At 42.8% G+C, this 16,454-nt stretch overlaps 1 protein-coding gene across 11 annotated transcripts in view; it reads left to right on the forward strand.

The window, feature by feature from the left end:
- LOC130477124 (receptor-type tyrosine-protein phosphatase delta) overlaps window positions 1–16,454 on the forward strand; it is a 619,168-nt gene that overhangs the window by 450,040 nt on the left and 152,674 nt on the right. For all 11 annotated transcript variants that reach the window (XM_056849115.1, XM_056849116.1, XM_056849118.1 and 8 more), the window contains 2 exons: window positions 529–619; window positions 13,890–14,099. In XM_056849115.1, the coding sequence (XP_056705093.1) occupies window positions 529–619; window positions 13,890–14,099 (301 nt within the window). The remainder of the gene's footprint in view (window positions 1–528; window positions 620–13,889; window positions 14,100–16,454) is intronic.

Below are 16,454 nucleotides of genomic sequence, written 5' to 3' on the forward strand. Positions count from 1 at the left end.
ATATGCTGCATGAAAATGACAAAATTGCCTAACTATAAAAATATTTACATCAAATTACTTTAATATTCATGAATATGTGGTTTGTGAATTCATATTTGACCATTGTCAGTAGTGCCTAGTCTATTGCAGAAATTTACACTGTACGTAGAAATGTGTAATTCATTTGGCAATATAATCTAGAGTCATAATATCCAAACTGGGTGTCTTTATTTGTGTAATTTATTTATTTATTGTATAGGGCTACTACATTGATGAGGGTGGCTGTGATATGGGGAGCATCCAAACATTTGGATAATAGAAATGTTTGTAACTGTAAATTAACTTGATGTGAGGAATCTAAGAATCTTAACAATTAACACACCAAGTAATAGAATTCTCATGCCCAAGCTTGTCACAGAGATGATTTTTCTGGATAGCACAATTTTGCTTAGACGTTATCCTGTATACAAGTAGCCTTTACATTGAAGCAACTGGACCACACCATTCTCTTTATGTGAACCTCACTGCTATCTTTTGTTTGTTTTGCAGAGGTTACTATATCGTAATTGTGCCTTTGAAGAAGTCTCATGGGAAATTTATCAACCCATGGGATAGCCCGGATGAAATGGAATTAGATGAGGTACCATATTCTTATTTAAGCTCTTTTTTTTCCTGTAAACAAACAACAACAACCTAGGTGGTGGAAGTAGTCTTAATGATTTTGTCCAATTAATGTACCCATGTCAGCAAGTTTGGCTTTTTGGTATCTTATTTCTTATTGAAGATACACTCTGGGGGCAGAAACAGAAGCTAATTACTTGAATTAAAAGGCATTAAGTTGCAATGAGGCACACGAAGTGTCTGATCTTTGTTGGCATTAATATTTTATTTCTTGCCAATTGTAAGGCATTATGCAGAAGGTGAAATGAGTTGTCAGCAAAAGTATAATCATCACTGATATGAACTCCAATAAAGGTCTGGTTCATTAATGGGGTATTTGCTAAAGCTGAATCAAATGCTAAATTGCAATTTGCTCTGCAGTTTAACTTTTGACCTACCTCACAGTCTCTTTACTTCATTCTTCTGTGCTGGAATATTTCTAACTAGAAAATATTTCTTCTATCATTCAAGCTCTTTTTCTCTATATTCCAGAATTGAAAATAGTTCGATAAGAGGAACGTTGCATAGTCACTAAATACTGGGATAGTGCGCAATTACCATGATTTACAGTGCCATCCAAAGCAAAGTAGCACCATTCTAAGCCCACTGACTTCAAAGGAGATAGAACGGTGAACCTCTGTTTAGGATTGTGCTGCCAGTCATTTTATTTTTTTGTTTCTTTTATATTGTTTCCGTATTTTAATATTTTGGCATTTAGAGTTTGACAAGCAGGAACCCACAAGTACTTGTGGGGGGGTATCTTATTCTCCCCACTATTTTTTCTTTCCCTTCTTGGAAAGCACGCGTAGCTTCTCCCCTTTTTCTGTGTCCCTCTTTCCTTCCCATCCAACAGCCAACCCACCATTATCTGTCCTTCTATCTTCAGCTTCCCTCCCCCAACAGCCTCTGCCTAGGAAAAATATGGCACAGTTGTGTGGTGCTGGCCGCTGGCACAGTAGGGAACCCTCAAGGACTCATGGGGGGCACATCACTTTCCCCTATATTCCCCTCCCTGCAATATTTCCTTTTTCCCTCTTCCTGGCAACTCCTATATCCTCTCTCCGCTCCGTGCCTCATTATCTCCTTCTCAGCCATTCACCAACCTACCTTTTATCTGCCATTTTCAGCTATATTTATTTACTTCTTTTATACTGCATCTTCCTCCAACGTGGTGAAAGCAAGTTACATTATTCCCCTCTCCTCCCTTTTATCCTCCCAACAACCACGTGAGGTAGGTTAGGCTGAAAGTATGTGACTGGCACAGTATCACTTAGTGAGCTTCCATGGCAGACTGGTGATTTGAACCTGGGTCTTCAATATCCTCTAACTAACTGTTAGACTGTTAGCCTAGAATGTTGTAGTTGCCTAGCAATAGCCACTGGGTGCTTCCATTTTCGAAAGCTGCACACAGTCCTTTTATTGTTTTGGAGTTTTTTAAGCCCACGAATATATATTTTTTAAGATTTCAGATTTTCCTGCAAACCTGGAATATTTTTCATGTTGATGTGTTGTCCATTCATGGCCCCAGTCACCAGATTAACGTATCCTCAGATTTGGCTGACTTGGCTGTTTGAGTATACAAGTGGTGGCCCACAATACTCACGAGAGGGGGATTCCTATCCCTCTCTTAACTTACCACCCTCATTGCTGCTGGGGCTGACACAGCTCCTAGCCACCCTCCACCATCACCTATGAGTCCAACACAACTGCCAGGCTCTGCCGCAGAGCCCACTGCAACTTCTTATTCCCCCCATTGTCGCTGCCATCCCTGTGGCCACTGCAGCTCCTGGCAACCCCCCACTATTGCTGACACTGGCGAAAGGCCCAGGATGCCTCCCAGCCTTACTGATGAGCCCACCACAGCTTCTCCCCCACCCATTGCTGCTGTTATCCCCAGGGCTGCCACAGCTGTGACCTTCCTCATAGATTGCTGCTGGGTCCCCCACTGTTTTTCCCCATTGCTGTAGCCTTCACCGGGCCAATGCAGCTCCCGGCCACCCCACCACCATCACTCATGGATCCAGTGCAGACAACAGTATTTAAAGTCCTCCTTTTTTTAGTTTCAGTTTTTTTTGGAAACCTGGGGGGTCTTATGGCGACCCTATGAATTAATGACCTCCAAAATGTCCTATCATTAACTGCCTTTCACAGATCTTACAAACTGAAAGCGTTGGCTTCCTTTATTAAGTCAGTCCATTTCATGTTGGATCGTTTTGTTTTCCTATTGCCTTCAACTTTTCCTAGCATTATTGTCTTTTCCAGAGAGTCCTGTCTTCTCATGATGTGACCAAAGTATGATGGCCTCAGTTAAGTCATGTTATCTTCTTGTAGAACCCATTTATTGGACTTTTTGGTGGTTCATGGTAAATGTTTCCTCCAACAACACATTTCAAAAGAATTAATTTCGAAAAAATTCAGGCCCATTAGAGTCTATGGGGATTTTTTCAAAGTTCCTGTGGGGGCATTTTTGGAGGTAGAGTTCCCAAATCTTCAGGAAGGAACTGCTTCCCTAACCATGGAACTGTAACTCTAACCTCAGCTAGACTCAGCAGAGCCCAGGAGAGCCTGCCAATCATTTTTAAGCTATTTATTTAAGTATTTGGAAATCAATATCCTTTACTATTTTTAAGGCCTAACAGAAGCCTAATTGATAAGAAACAGTAGCTCTACAGCTATGGTTTAAATTTGAGGAAAATGTAACCTAACAAGTACCTAACAGGCCCTTATTAAAGCTAGTAGTGTCTCTAAACTGGCAGTGAACAACAAACCTTCCAAGAGGGTATGCTAGACTCAATAACCCCACCAAAGCTTTATGCAGAGAACACTAGAAAAAACCAAACTGCCACAAAAAACCTCTCTAAAGGCAACAATGAGAATTATGACAACAAAGTACCCTCCCCAAATAATCAATCAAATCACCCCCTTGTTTCAGATAAAAGCCAGAAATGAGGCAGAAAAAAACCCAAATTCCAAACAGTCGGACTGTGAAACATCAAGCAAGCAGTGGAGAAATGGAAGCAGGGCCTCCCCCAAAAATAACGAAATAACCCCCGCAAACTAGCAACACCCCCCCTCAACCAACCAACAGGCCAAGGCCTGCTGGCTTCTAGCAAAATCTAGAAAATAAGCCCCAAACACAACAACGTTTAAAAGGAAAACGATGATATCTCAAACCCTTCAATGTCTTCTCCTCCAGGCAGCAGGCAGAAAGTAATCCAATTCAAGCAGCAAGTTGTAATCCAGCAGGTCAGGATGAGGCACCAGGATCCAGGAATGCAGAGGGAGAATCAGGCAGCAGGAGCTAAAGCCAAGCTTTGCCATCGAACTTTCTCAAACCTCTATGAGGAATGGCCTGGTCTGGGAACCAGACCTGCTTTTATAGTCTTTGGCCAAGCACAGAAAAGTTTGAAAATAATTCCAGCCAAAAAACACCTTCTGTGATTGGTAAAAGAACACTGTTTTTCCTTACCTGGGTTCCTATTGGCCACTGAGAATTCCGGGCCTCCCTCCCTCCACCTCTCTAGGTTGTCCTCTGTTGCAATCCAAGTAGACTGCACCAGCTGGCTTTGCAGCAATGCAAAATGCATTGTTGCCATTGTCCACATGGGAAGCTCCAATGAGCCTTCCTATTGACCACTCCAAGGTGCCTGGTCTGTCTCTCCTGCTGCCCTGGAAACCAGCCAAGGGGCAGGATTATGAAGGAGATAGCTCTCCTTTAAACACAACAAGGGACAGAGACTCCACAGAAGGCAAATAGCCCAAACCTGAAAAAGCCAATATCTATTCGGCTTTTTGGGGAATTGCATATTCAGCTTCGGGCAGATCCCCAGGTTTTGGCATTCGGTAAAACTGAAACCCGGATATTGCGGAAACAGTTAATTTCGGGTTTATTTTTGGTTTGGGTATATTGATATGCACAACCCTAATCACTACTATACCACAATTTCCATCCATTGAATACATTCCAATACATACAGGGATTTCTGAGATTTAAATGGTTGTGCAGTAGGTAGAAATTCAACAGACAAAGCCAATACTAGTTAACGTTTTCTGTATAGTGCTATTTTATAGTGCAAAGGTATGTATTTTCAATCCATCTTTATCTGTTACAATCACAAATCCGCCAGTGCTAAGGGAAACAGCATATGCTTAACTCCCCTACTTAAATCACTGAGATAATTAGCCCAGAATCCTAACCAGATTTACTCAAAAGTAATTCTCAATTAACTTAGTGGTGCTTACTTGCAGGTATTGTGCAGCCTTCTGCAGAAAATGTGCAGAGAATATTGCACCCTTAAAGTACTTTTTAGCAATAAAGTACCGGCAGTCAAAAGGGCTGTGCAAAAGATAATGCAAAGCAGACTCCTTATCTACATTCCACTCTCCAAGGGCCTGCCTCTGAACTCTTCAGCCTTTCCCCGCCATGACTCCCCAAGGTCTCTTTTACACTTTTCTTTAGAAGATTAAATCATGCCACCATCTACTCCCACGGTCAGTTGGAACCAACATGGAAAACTAGTTTATCAGCTGCAAAAGTCCCTTGCTTTTCAGCTTTCCTCAGTTCAGCCAATAGGATTTCTCCAGAAGTGTCCTGCCTGGCCAATGAGTGGTGGATTTGGTTCTTTTCAAACCTTGCTGGCTGCAATGGAGAGCAAACAGATGGAGGTGTCGCCACTTTATCAAGTTGCAGGGGAAAGAAAGAACACATGTATGGAGCTTGGCCAAGGTCATTGCAGGAATACTTAATTAGAAAATACTGGACATATGTCCAGTATTTTCTCAGTTTGATTACTGGAGAAAGGGAAAATAATGGAATGTCCAATTCAAAACTGGACACTTGGAAACCCTAGCATTTTCTCCAGCAACTTGTTAAACCAAGGATCTGGGCTTTTCTCAGAACATAGAAGATGTTAGAGAGTGATACTATCAGTTGCCTCCACAACCCTTATATTTCAAGCCCTGCTAAGGCATAAGAAGAGTCATCATCTAGATTCTGAAAACCAACTAGAGCATTTTGGAAACAATCCATTCATCTCTGTTGGCATATCATCCTTCTTGGTCCTCTGCTGTTGCAACAATGAACCAAGACTTTAGCAGGTCATCTGATCAAATTCTACCTTTCTAATCAATCCTTTACCATTTACTTTAATTTAGTTTTGCCTTTTAAAAGTTTTGGAGATGTAGAGACAACAATGCTTAACTTCTGTCTTGCTTTAACATTTGATACAGCTGAACAACAGAAACAGCAGTTGAAGAGCGGAGAATGCCCCAATGGTTTTAACCTGTAGAACTACACAGTCAAATTCAGCAACATTAATAGATTACAGTCTTGCCGCTGCTAGATGACATTGAACTTCCTTGCAATTAAATTCTTCGGGTCTGTGGTGCTAGTTCCCATAACAAAGGGTCATTATAATCATTGTGTAAGTTGTGGTGCATTAATCTGTATAATACTTTGATAAAGAACATTTATTAATTCAAAAACGTTTGGGTCAGGATGGGCTCTTTCCCACTTTTACTGATACAATTGAGACTACATTGTAGAATTAATGGTGGAAGAAATAAGATATCCATTGACCGGAAAATGAAAATTGTTTCTGATAGAGAGCTGAAGCCCTTGATATATCTTTCACAATTTCCTTCAGTAATAACTACTGAGCTACAGAGAGGACAGGAAAATATTAAAAGAGGGCTGAGGCTGCTCTTCATGTAGCATCTCAGTAATTTTTGACACCTCCAGGTTTCTTTTATTTACATGCCAAAGACTACTTAAAAATATGCAGGCAGTCATTGCACACAGAGTGTCTATGTGCACAAGAGTCATAAGAACATAAGAAATGCCCTGCTGGATCAGACCAAGGCCCATCAAGTCCAGCAGTCTGTTCACACAGTGGCCAAACAGGTGCCTCTAGGAAGCCACTAACAAGACGAGTGCAGAAGCACCATCCTGCCTGTGTTCCACTGCACCCAAAATAATAGGCATGCTCCTCTGATACTAGAGAGAATATGTAAGCAGCATGACTAGTATCCATTCTAACTAACAGCCATGAATACCCCTCTCCTCCATGAATATGTCCACTCCCCTCTAAAAGCCTTCCAAGCTGGCAGCGATCACCACAACCTGGGGCAGGGAGTTCCACAATTTAACTATGCGTTGTGTGAAAATATACTTCCTTTTATCTGTTTTGAATCTCTCACCCTCCAGCTTTAGCAGATGACCCCGTGTTCTAGTATTATGGGAGAGGGAGAAAAGCATCTCCCTGTCCACTCTCTCCAAACCATGCATAATTTCATAGACCTCTATCATGTTTCCCCTCATCCGCCTTCTTTCCAAGCTAAACAGCCCCAAGCGTCTTAACCGCTCCCCATAGGACAGTTGCTCCAGTCCCCTAATCATTTTGGTTGTTCTTTTCTGCACCGTCTCAAGCTCTGCAATATCCTTTTTTAGGTGTGGTGACCAGAACTGTACACAGTATTCCAAGTGTGGTCTCACCATAGATTTGTACAAGAGCAGTATGATATCAGCAGTTTTATTCTCTATTCCTCGTCTAATTATGGCCAGCATGGAATTTGCCTTTTTTTCAGCAGCCACACACTGGGTTGACATCTTCATTGAGCTATCCACTACCACCCCAAGATCCCTTTCTTGGTCTGTTGCTGCCAGCACAGATCCCATCAGTGTATATGTGAAGTTGGGGTTTTTTGTCCCAATATGCATCACTTTACACTTACATTGAATCTCATTTGCCATTTTAATGCCCATTCTTCCAGTATGCAGAGATCCTTCTGGAGCTCTTCACAGTCCTATTTTGTTTTAACCACCCTAAATAATTTGGTGTCATCTGCAAACTTGGCTACTTCACTGTTTAACCCCAACTTCAGGTCATTGATGAACAGGTTGAAAAGCACCGATCCCAACACAGATCCCTGAGGCACCCCACTGCTCACATCCCACCATTGGGATAACTGACCATTGATTCCTACTCTCTGCTTCCTATTTTTCTGCCAGCTCTCAATCCATAAGAGGCCTTATCCTCTTATCCCATGACTATGAAGTTTGCTTAGCAGTCTTTGGTGGGGGACTTTGTCAAAAGCTTTTTGGAAATCCAAATACACAATATCCCCAGGCTCATTCCTGTCCACATGCTTATTGACGCTTTCAAAAAACTCTAATAGTCTGCTTATGAATGCCTGGAAACTGTTCCAGGTATGTAGTGGAGATCCATTCATGGAAATGACTCAAATGTTAAAACCATTAGAAAGCTTTCTTTGTATGGGAATTCTGCATGCAAAACAAAACCATATGGGTTTAAAGCTTTTGTGACCTTCTACAGGCACATTAAACCTATTTCACAGAGGAGCATAAATGGGTGCAGAACTCACTGTGAAATCAAAAGTCTATGTGCAGAAGTCCTGTTTGTGGAGAAGTCCTGTTTGTTTTTGTTGGACAGTGGCACTCCTGAAATAGTGCAGTGATGTAGTGTGAAACATTTAAACTGCTACATTGTCTAACCATGAGCGAATTGAGGAAGTAGTTGATATGAAGTATTAAAGTGCAAAGGAAGAAGGTTCCTACTTTCTTGGGTTTATCAATAGCAAACTAAGGTTTTATTCAAAGCAAACTTTGTTCACGATGAAAATGAGCCTGGTTTATTAAAAAAAAAATCCACCTGGTTTTTATGCTGGTTTCAAGGCTTTTTACAGCACATTCCTGAAAGGAATGCCCGCACTGGGCTTAGGAGGCACTGCCGAAACCTCTACCCGGAGCCAAAAACTACACGGTGCAAGCAAAAAGCTGGCGTATCTTATGAAAAACAAAAAGGGGAGTTCCCAAGCTGAAATGGCTTGGGAGGCCGACTAACGTCGGCCCCTCCCCCCAGCCAGCACCGTACCGCCCCGGGAACACCCCCCATGGCGCCATGACTCCCCGGGAATGCCTCCCAGGGTACCGTTAAGCCCTGGGAACACCTTCCGGGGCTCCGGAATGCCTCTTGGTTCGCTGCTGCAGCCTGTGCCGGTGGCCAAAGGCCGCCGAGAGGCTGCAGTGGCGACTGGGCCCAGCGCTGCTGCAGCAGCAGCCAGGGACCAGAGTCCAGGCCTGCATGCCAGCGCTGGGGCCACCCACACCGGCGTGCGCCATCTGGGCACTGGTGGTGTGGGCCCCTGCACCGGCGGAGGCCTTTGTCGGCCTCCTAAGGCCTTTCGCCGCGGCTGCCAGCGCATTTGAGGAATCAGCTGTTACTTGTCTTTGAATCATTTTTATGATGACATGTTATTTTGATATTTTTTAAAAAAATCATTCTAATCATTGCTGATTAAAAACCATTTCTGGAGTTTTGTTAAGGAGGACAAGATATATGTGTATTAAATGGCCTTATAGTTGGGTCTGAGATTGATGAGAGTCGAGATACTGGCCGCGCCCAGCTGTATTTTGTTTCTGAGAGGAAAATACCTTTTTCTTTCTTTTCCACAACTCAAGCCTTTATTGGCATATAAAAAGGAAGAACATATATTTGGATAAAACCGAGTACAAATAAATAAAATTGGATAAAACCATCCCAAATCAGCCATTAAGGAACGCTACACACCATTCACGATACCTGATTGCTAACTGTAGGAACCTTGCCACTAATTCAATTATTTTTAGGTTTTGTGTGGTCATAAAATAGGATGTCCTTATTTCACCAGAGAGCCATTCCCTGTTTACAAACAGTGGGTCAATGAATTGAGATCGGCTACAAGCATAAAAGCAACAATTAAAAAGGACATGCACAAGGGATTCAATTTCACCATTCCCGCAGGGGCAAACTCTGTCCACAAATGGGATTTTATTAAATCTTCCATATAGCAAGGTGGAGGGTAGTGCATTTAGCTTGGCAAGCATATATGCTCTACACCAGGGGTGGGGAACCTCCGGCCTGCAGGCCGGATCCGGCCCCCGAGATCATTTTGTCCGGCCCCCGGCCCGCCTGCCGAGGTTGGGAGCTCCACAGCCCACCTGCCAAGGCCAGGAGCTCCACGGAGCTAGCTATCGCTAGCCAGGCCCTCCTCTCGGCATTTCAGGCTTCACTGGGAAGCAGGAGCGCATGCACAAAAAACTGAAGGCGGATTGGATGATTGTGGGGGCATTTCCCCCAAGTCTCCCGGCTTCCTTTTCCTTGCTTTCGGTTCCTCGTGAAAGAGAACACGTGCGTCTGGCCGGCTCTCTCAGCACCCCTCCCCTTAGCTGCCAGCTTTTTCCAGGTGAGTTGAACCTTCCTACCCCTCCTAGTTTGTTTGTGACCCGAGCGGCCGAGCGCTCCCCCAGCCGCAACCCCATACCACGGCCTGAAGCTGCTGGGGCGGCCAAAGCTCCTGCCTCCTTCTCCCCCCCCCGCCCCGTGAGCTTGCCACGCCGCGGCTTAAAGTTCCCCGGGTGGCCAAAGCTCCCGTCTCCATTCTTTTCCCCTCCCCCTGTGTGCTTGCCGCGCCCAACCCTCCCCGTGCTCCATTCCCGCTGGCCCGCACGCTAGTCGTGCCACCACTGGAGGTCCCCGCTGAGCCCTCCCCGTGCTCTGTTCTTCCCGCCCCCCGTGCTTGCCGCGCTGCCGCCAGAAGGTTCCCGCCCAACCCAACCCCCCGTGCTCCGTTCTTCCTACTTGCCGCTCTGCCGCCAGAGGGTCCCCACCTAACTTTCCCCGTACTACATTCCCCCTGGCCTGTGCACTAGTCGTGCCACATCCGGAGGGTCCCCGCCCAGCCGTCCCCGTGCTCCGTTCTTCCCGGTCGGCATGCTTGCATTTGTGTGTGTGTGTGTGTGAGAGAGAGAGATCCCCGTGCGGGGGAGGGGGTGCTTCCCCCTGTCACGTGCATGAGTGTGTATGCATGATCCTGGGCTGCTGGGTGGCCCGGGGGGGCGGAGAGAGAGAGATCCCCATGAGGGGTGTGTGTGTGTTGGGGAGGGGAAGCCTCCCTTTCTTTCCTTCCTTCCTTCTTTCCTTCCTTCCTTCCTTCTTTCTTTCCTTCTTTCTTTCTTTCCTTCCTTCTTTCTTTCTTTCCTTCCTTCTTTCTTTCTTTTCTTCCTTCCTTCTTTCTTTTCTTCCTTCCTTCTTTCTTTTTTAAAAAAGTATATATGTGTATTGAAGAAAGCGGTAGGAAGCAACACTGAAAGTTTTTCATTGCCTGGCATATTATGACTTTGAAAATCAGCCACAGTTACAGTATTTCTTCAGTCAAATATTAGACAGTATGTCATTATCTAGGTTATCGTTATCAAATGTGGTGCCTATGTGATGTTGCTTCCCATTTTGGAAACAGAATATTTCATGAAGTGAGAGAAATTATAGGATAATAAAAAACTAAAATTCAAAAAAAAGAATAAGTTATATTCTAAATAGATTTTCTGGAAAGTAAATACCATTGAACTCGGTGAGACTTAACAACATTTAGAATATTTGAGATCTGGCTGTGAGTAACATAAAATGTGTTTCTAAATATGATGAAAGCTGCATGAATAAGGAGACTGTATTATGATCTGAATTCAAGTGGTATTTGTGAGCAATTTTTTTTATAGCTTCTTTGGTAAGCTAATTCAAACTAACCTTGATCAGGGAAAAATACCTCAAAGAGTGAACGTGATGTTGATTATCTATGACAACAGCATCATCTATATCTAAAATATGAATGAAGGAAGGGATGCACTTAAGGTCTATTCATTCATGCGGATTACATGATGTAGACGAGATTTCTGTCATCTGTCTCTCACACACTTGTCTACACACATGCACTCACATTTATTTATGTTCTAGAATATATATTTTCTGTGTCCTATGAGTTTCAGAGGAAGGCCATATACCATACTCAATCAGAAATGTTGGCCTAGCATTTTAACACTTTGTTAACAGAATCAGAATTTACCGTCTTAAATATGCTTTCTAGTATGACATTCTGCAGAAGATGCGTCATGCCAAGCTACTTGGCATTAACAGTTCAATTCTGAATATGTTCTAGTGAACTAAGCACAAGAAGTCACTCTGCTGACATCATGCTTCTATTACTATAACCATAAATAAGGGTTCATATATGGAGTGATGGATTTCTTTCTTCCCTTCTCCTGTCTTTGCATCTTTTTTGCTAATTTCTACTGCCCATCATTATGGTTGCTTGTTACATTTGTACAAGAGAGGGACACACAAGAACATGCATGGGAAGCGAAATAGTATCCCACTCCTGGCTGGTCCTTGCTTCTTTTCCTCTTGCTCAACCCCCCAGTTGTCTCACTACCTCTGTTTTCTCCCTTTCTCCCTAACTCCCTCATTATCTTCATCCCTACCATTTCTGCTGCTGCATTCTCCCTCTTCTGCCAACCCTGTCACTTCCACTATCTCCCTTCTCCCACTGCCTACTTCTCCCTTCCCCACCTTCTTTTCAGTGCTGCTTCTCCCTTTACCAATCACCGTTTCCCCTGCCTCCCCTTTATCTCTTCCTTCCACCACTTCTACATTTAGAAAGCCTTGTGTGTGATATTACTGGGAAACCCTATAATAATCACTTGGATCTTGGTCAACATTTTGTTGAAGTTGTGATGTACCTATGGGTATTTCAAAGCCGTTAATCTCTTGGGGTGTTTCTTTCCCTTTAGATTTGGGCTATTTTTCCTTCCCCTTTCCATACCTGGCCACATTGTGCCTATTTTTGATCCACACTCTGGGGCTAAGTTTAGACTTAGATATGTGACTGACATTAACAGTGGCTATTCCTACCTGACCTGGATAGCCCCAAGCTGGTCTGATCTCTCAGATCTCAGAAGCTAAGCAGGGTCAGCCCTGGCTAGTATTTGGATGGGAGACCTCCAAGGAATACCAGGGTCATGATGCAGAGGCAGGCAATGGAAAACCACCTCTGAACATTTCTCGCCTTGAAAAGCCTATGGAGTCGCCATAAGTCAGCTATGACTGGACGGCGATCTCTCTCCTCCCTAACTAGGCTAAATTGTAAACCAGGATAGGTAATCAGTTTTGAGATTAAGGGTTAACCATGATTAATATCAGGGCAAGTATTACATCAAGTTAGAAGGAAAGGTGGAGTCCATTGTAGGAGTGAAATCTGGAATTGTGAACATGTAATCCTGCATGTTGTTCCTGATTTATTGATCATGGTTCAGGTATAGAAAGAATAATATCCTCACTGCCATCACCCATAAAATTAAATCACACATTTTTCTTTTTTCAGTCATTTTCCCTTTTTCAGTCATCAGTATATTCTGGTAGGGGAGGGGCCATGGCTCAGGGGAGGGGCCGTGGCTCAGTGGTAGAGCATCTACTTTGCATGCAGAAGGTCCCAGGTTCAACCCCCAGCATCTTCAATTAAAAAAGGGTCTAGGCAAGTAGGTGAAGTGAAAGACCTCTGCCTGAGACCCTGAAGAGCCGCTGCCAGTCTGAGTAGACAATACTGACTTTAATGGACCAAGGGTCTGATTCAGTATAAGGCAGTTTCATGTGTTCATGTGTTCATGGTACAGAGAATTTTATTGATCATAGGAAAAATATAAAAAGATAAATATAAGTTAGTTAGTTCAGTTTATTGTTGTTACGGTCGTAGACCAGCACAAATAAATATAAGGTATAATTTCAGCTGGGAAAGGAAGAACTATAGAACATAAAACTGCAGTATGAATATTTCCATTGGTTATTTGATATGTGAGACACATATAATGAGATATATTTCAACCAGGGAGAACTGGATTTCAGTCTTGCTTTAACTATGGGTTAATTGTCTGTCCTTGGACAAGTTAACATGATTTAAGATCCATAGATTTTTTCATATATTGACACTTAAAATTATTTTGCCAGCATTTCTGGCTACAAAACATTCATTTGATGAAAAAAAGAGAATTGCATTGTCTGTCATTGGTATATGATGCCTCAAATGCTATCGTCAAATAAATAATGACTTAGCTTCTTGTGTAGAAATAGGGACTGCAATTTCATAGCCAGTTGTACATTGGTGGTCTACATTTGGTTGCAGTTTTTAAAATTAGCATAAAGATAGTATTAGTTAAACACTGAATTGTGTTAATTGTAGCTTACTGTCATAACAAGTGATAGGATTTAGTGTAGGTTTGTCAAACAATTAAAATAAATTGTACTTTTGTACATTCTTCGACTGTTTTTTCCCATCAGCCCATCAATAAGTTAAAGTCTTGTCGTTTACAGCAATCTTTCTGTTGTTCCTTTCTCTTTCTCTACTCTTTTTTTCTACCTGCCCTAAAGCTACTTAAGGAGATAGCACGGAAACGCAGAAGCATTCGTTTGGGGAGAGAAGCAGTTTTAAAGCCATATATTGCAGCACACTTTGAAGTACTTCCTACTGAGTTCACCCTGGGGGATAAGAAACAGTATGGTGGCTTTGAGAACAAGCAGCTCCAAAATGGTCAAGAATATGTTGTCTTTATTTTAGCTGTTATGGAACATTCAGAATCTGTAAGTTGACTGCAGGTTTTAAGTTGTTGATTTGTTCCTAGAACGTATTTCTTTGACATTCCTGTTGTATTTTATTATCTTCTGTAAGTTGAGTTATGTAATGTGTAAAATGGTTCTTTTCAAAAATCTGTACTTATTTTCAGTGGCTTCACCAGGTTAGGGGTCAAATTCTCTTGTTAAAGGTTCTTTTTGTAAATTCTTATACCTTAGTAGTCTTGTATAAGGATAAATACCAATATGTGTATATTCAACACACAACACTTTCCATATTTTTCTTCCCTCTTTCTTCCCCTTTGCTCTCTTTTTTCCTCATGTGACTTTTACTCATTGTTACTTAACTGGATGAAAATCAGACTCTGAATTCACAGGGATAAATACCATATATACTCATGTATAAGCCGACCCGCGTATAAGCCGAGGTGCCTAATTTCACCCCAAAAATGGGACAAAATTAGGCACCCGCGTATAAGCCGAGGGTCGGCTTACACAATGCCCCTGCCCCAGTTCGCCCTCCCGCCCAGCCTCCCGGGCCCTCCACACCCACCACAACCCCAGCACCACCCTAGGGGGGAGGGAGAAGAGCCCCTGAACCCCTTACTCACTGGGAGGACGAGACCCACTGATCAGCTGGAGGCGGCGGCAGGGAAGGCGCGCGGGCCGGCGGCAGCCGTGGGGCCTGCCTGTGCACAGGAAGGCCCCGCTGGCCGCTCCCAGGCCGCAGGGAAGGCACGCGGGCCGGCAGCGGTGGTAAGTTCCCCCTCTCTCCCCCTCCCCCTCCCCTACCGTATAAGCCAAGTTGGCTTTTTTCAGCCCTTTTTTTTGGGCTGAAAAACTCGGCTTATACGTGAGTATATACGGTCGTTACACTAACAAAAAAACAGATTAAATTTAGGAGTTCTATCACTTGCAGATAATTTTGTACACCCAGGTAATGGATTCGCTCTCATGAATTTCAGGGAGTTTTTAATTACCGGTACTATTTATAGCTCTTTTATTGTTAATATAAATATACCAAAATATACATTTCAATACATTATTGAATTAATTTACAATAGGACAGTGAGATTACCCCCAGGCTGGACACTCCAACTTTCCTTTCATGTGTTATTATCTGGTTCAGAGGTGATATGTACACAGATATATATAATCATTGCTCTCTCTGCCAATTTTGGAAGAGTAAGCAGTGTATATTTGCAGAATATGTGTATACTTTACCTTATGTATTAAGTGTGTATATACCCTAAACAAAAAAATGGGTGTTGGCCAAATGGCATGATGTCATTTCTGAGAAGTACCCGGAAGTGGTGTCAATCCTCACTAGGAATCTGGTGATTCCTAGAGAGGACTGATATCACTCCTGGGTTTTCCCTGAAGGTGACATCATGATGTTGTTGACAGCAGCTCCCCCATGCCCCCCATCTCTATCTGGTTGCCAGGCCATGCCTGGCATCCTACTGATCCCATTACATATTGACTTCACCCTCATGTCTGAATGTGTACATTTTAAGATTGTTTTCATCATCATAATCATCATTGTTTGTATCCCATTCAAGTTCTAAACTTTGTTTCTTGGAATCTTCTGAGCATGGAGTAGGGGTCACTGGGGGTGTGGGGGGGGGAGGCAGTTGTGAATTTCCTGCATTATGCAAGGGGTTAGACTTGATGACCCAGGTGGTCCCTTCCAACTCTATGATTCTATGAATCACTGGTCACTATTAATGAGTTCTGAAGTTCATGGTCATATCTTTTTACTGTGCCTTTTTTTTAGAAGGGTCCTCTCTTGCCTAGAGACATATTGCTCAGACAGTGGTACTCATTGCCAAACATCTTTGGAAAAAGAGAACTAATTAAGGACATTCTTAGCTAGCTTCTTTAACTACAGTAATTTGTCACTGATTTTATCAGTGAAATGCAATAAAGTTAAAAATAATGTAACAAGTAGAATTCCTGAGGTGATCTAAATAATGAGTTGTATATATTTTTCCTCTTATGTAATTCATCACTTTCTTATGAGCCTTTATGTTTCAGTTGTTTTAACTGCGTGTAATACAGCTTAAGAAATAATTAAGCAGTCATGGAATGAGAATTGTGGAAAGGCGCAGTAGACATTCTTAATTGGCTCTTAAACCTGCCACATATTTGTGCTGGTCTAAGCCTGTTGAGTTTCGTTAATCCAAGTCAAAGGCTTGGTGGCTCTTCTTTTGTGAGAATTTTGTCTGTTTGATTGCAAAGGGGAAGCTTTCTTTAGCTTGTTTTTACAATTATCACTGTGTTTTACAATCACCATCTGGGCTGTTCCTTCTGTACTTAAATATTGAAATTGGTGCAAAGATAATTACAGGAATAAAAACTATG

This window comes from Euleptes europaea, chromosome 4 (assembly GCF_029931775.1).
Source record: "Euleptes europaea isolate rEulEur1 chromosome 4, rEulEur1.hap1, whole genome shotgun sequence".
Lineage (NCBI taxonomy): Eukaryota > Metazoa > Chordata > Lepidosauria > Squamata > Sphaerodactylidae > Euleptes > Euleptes europaea.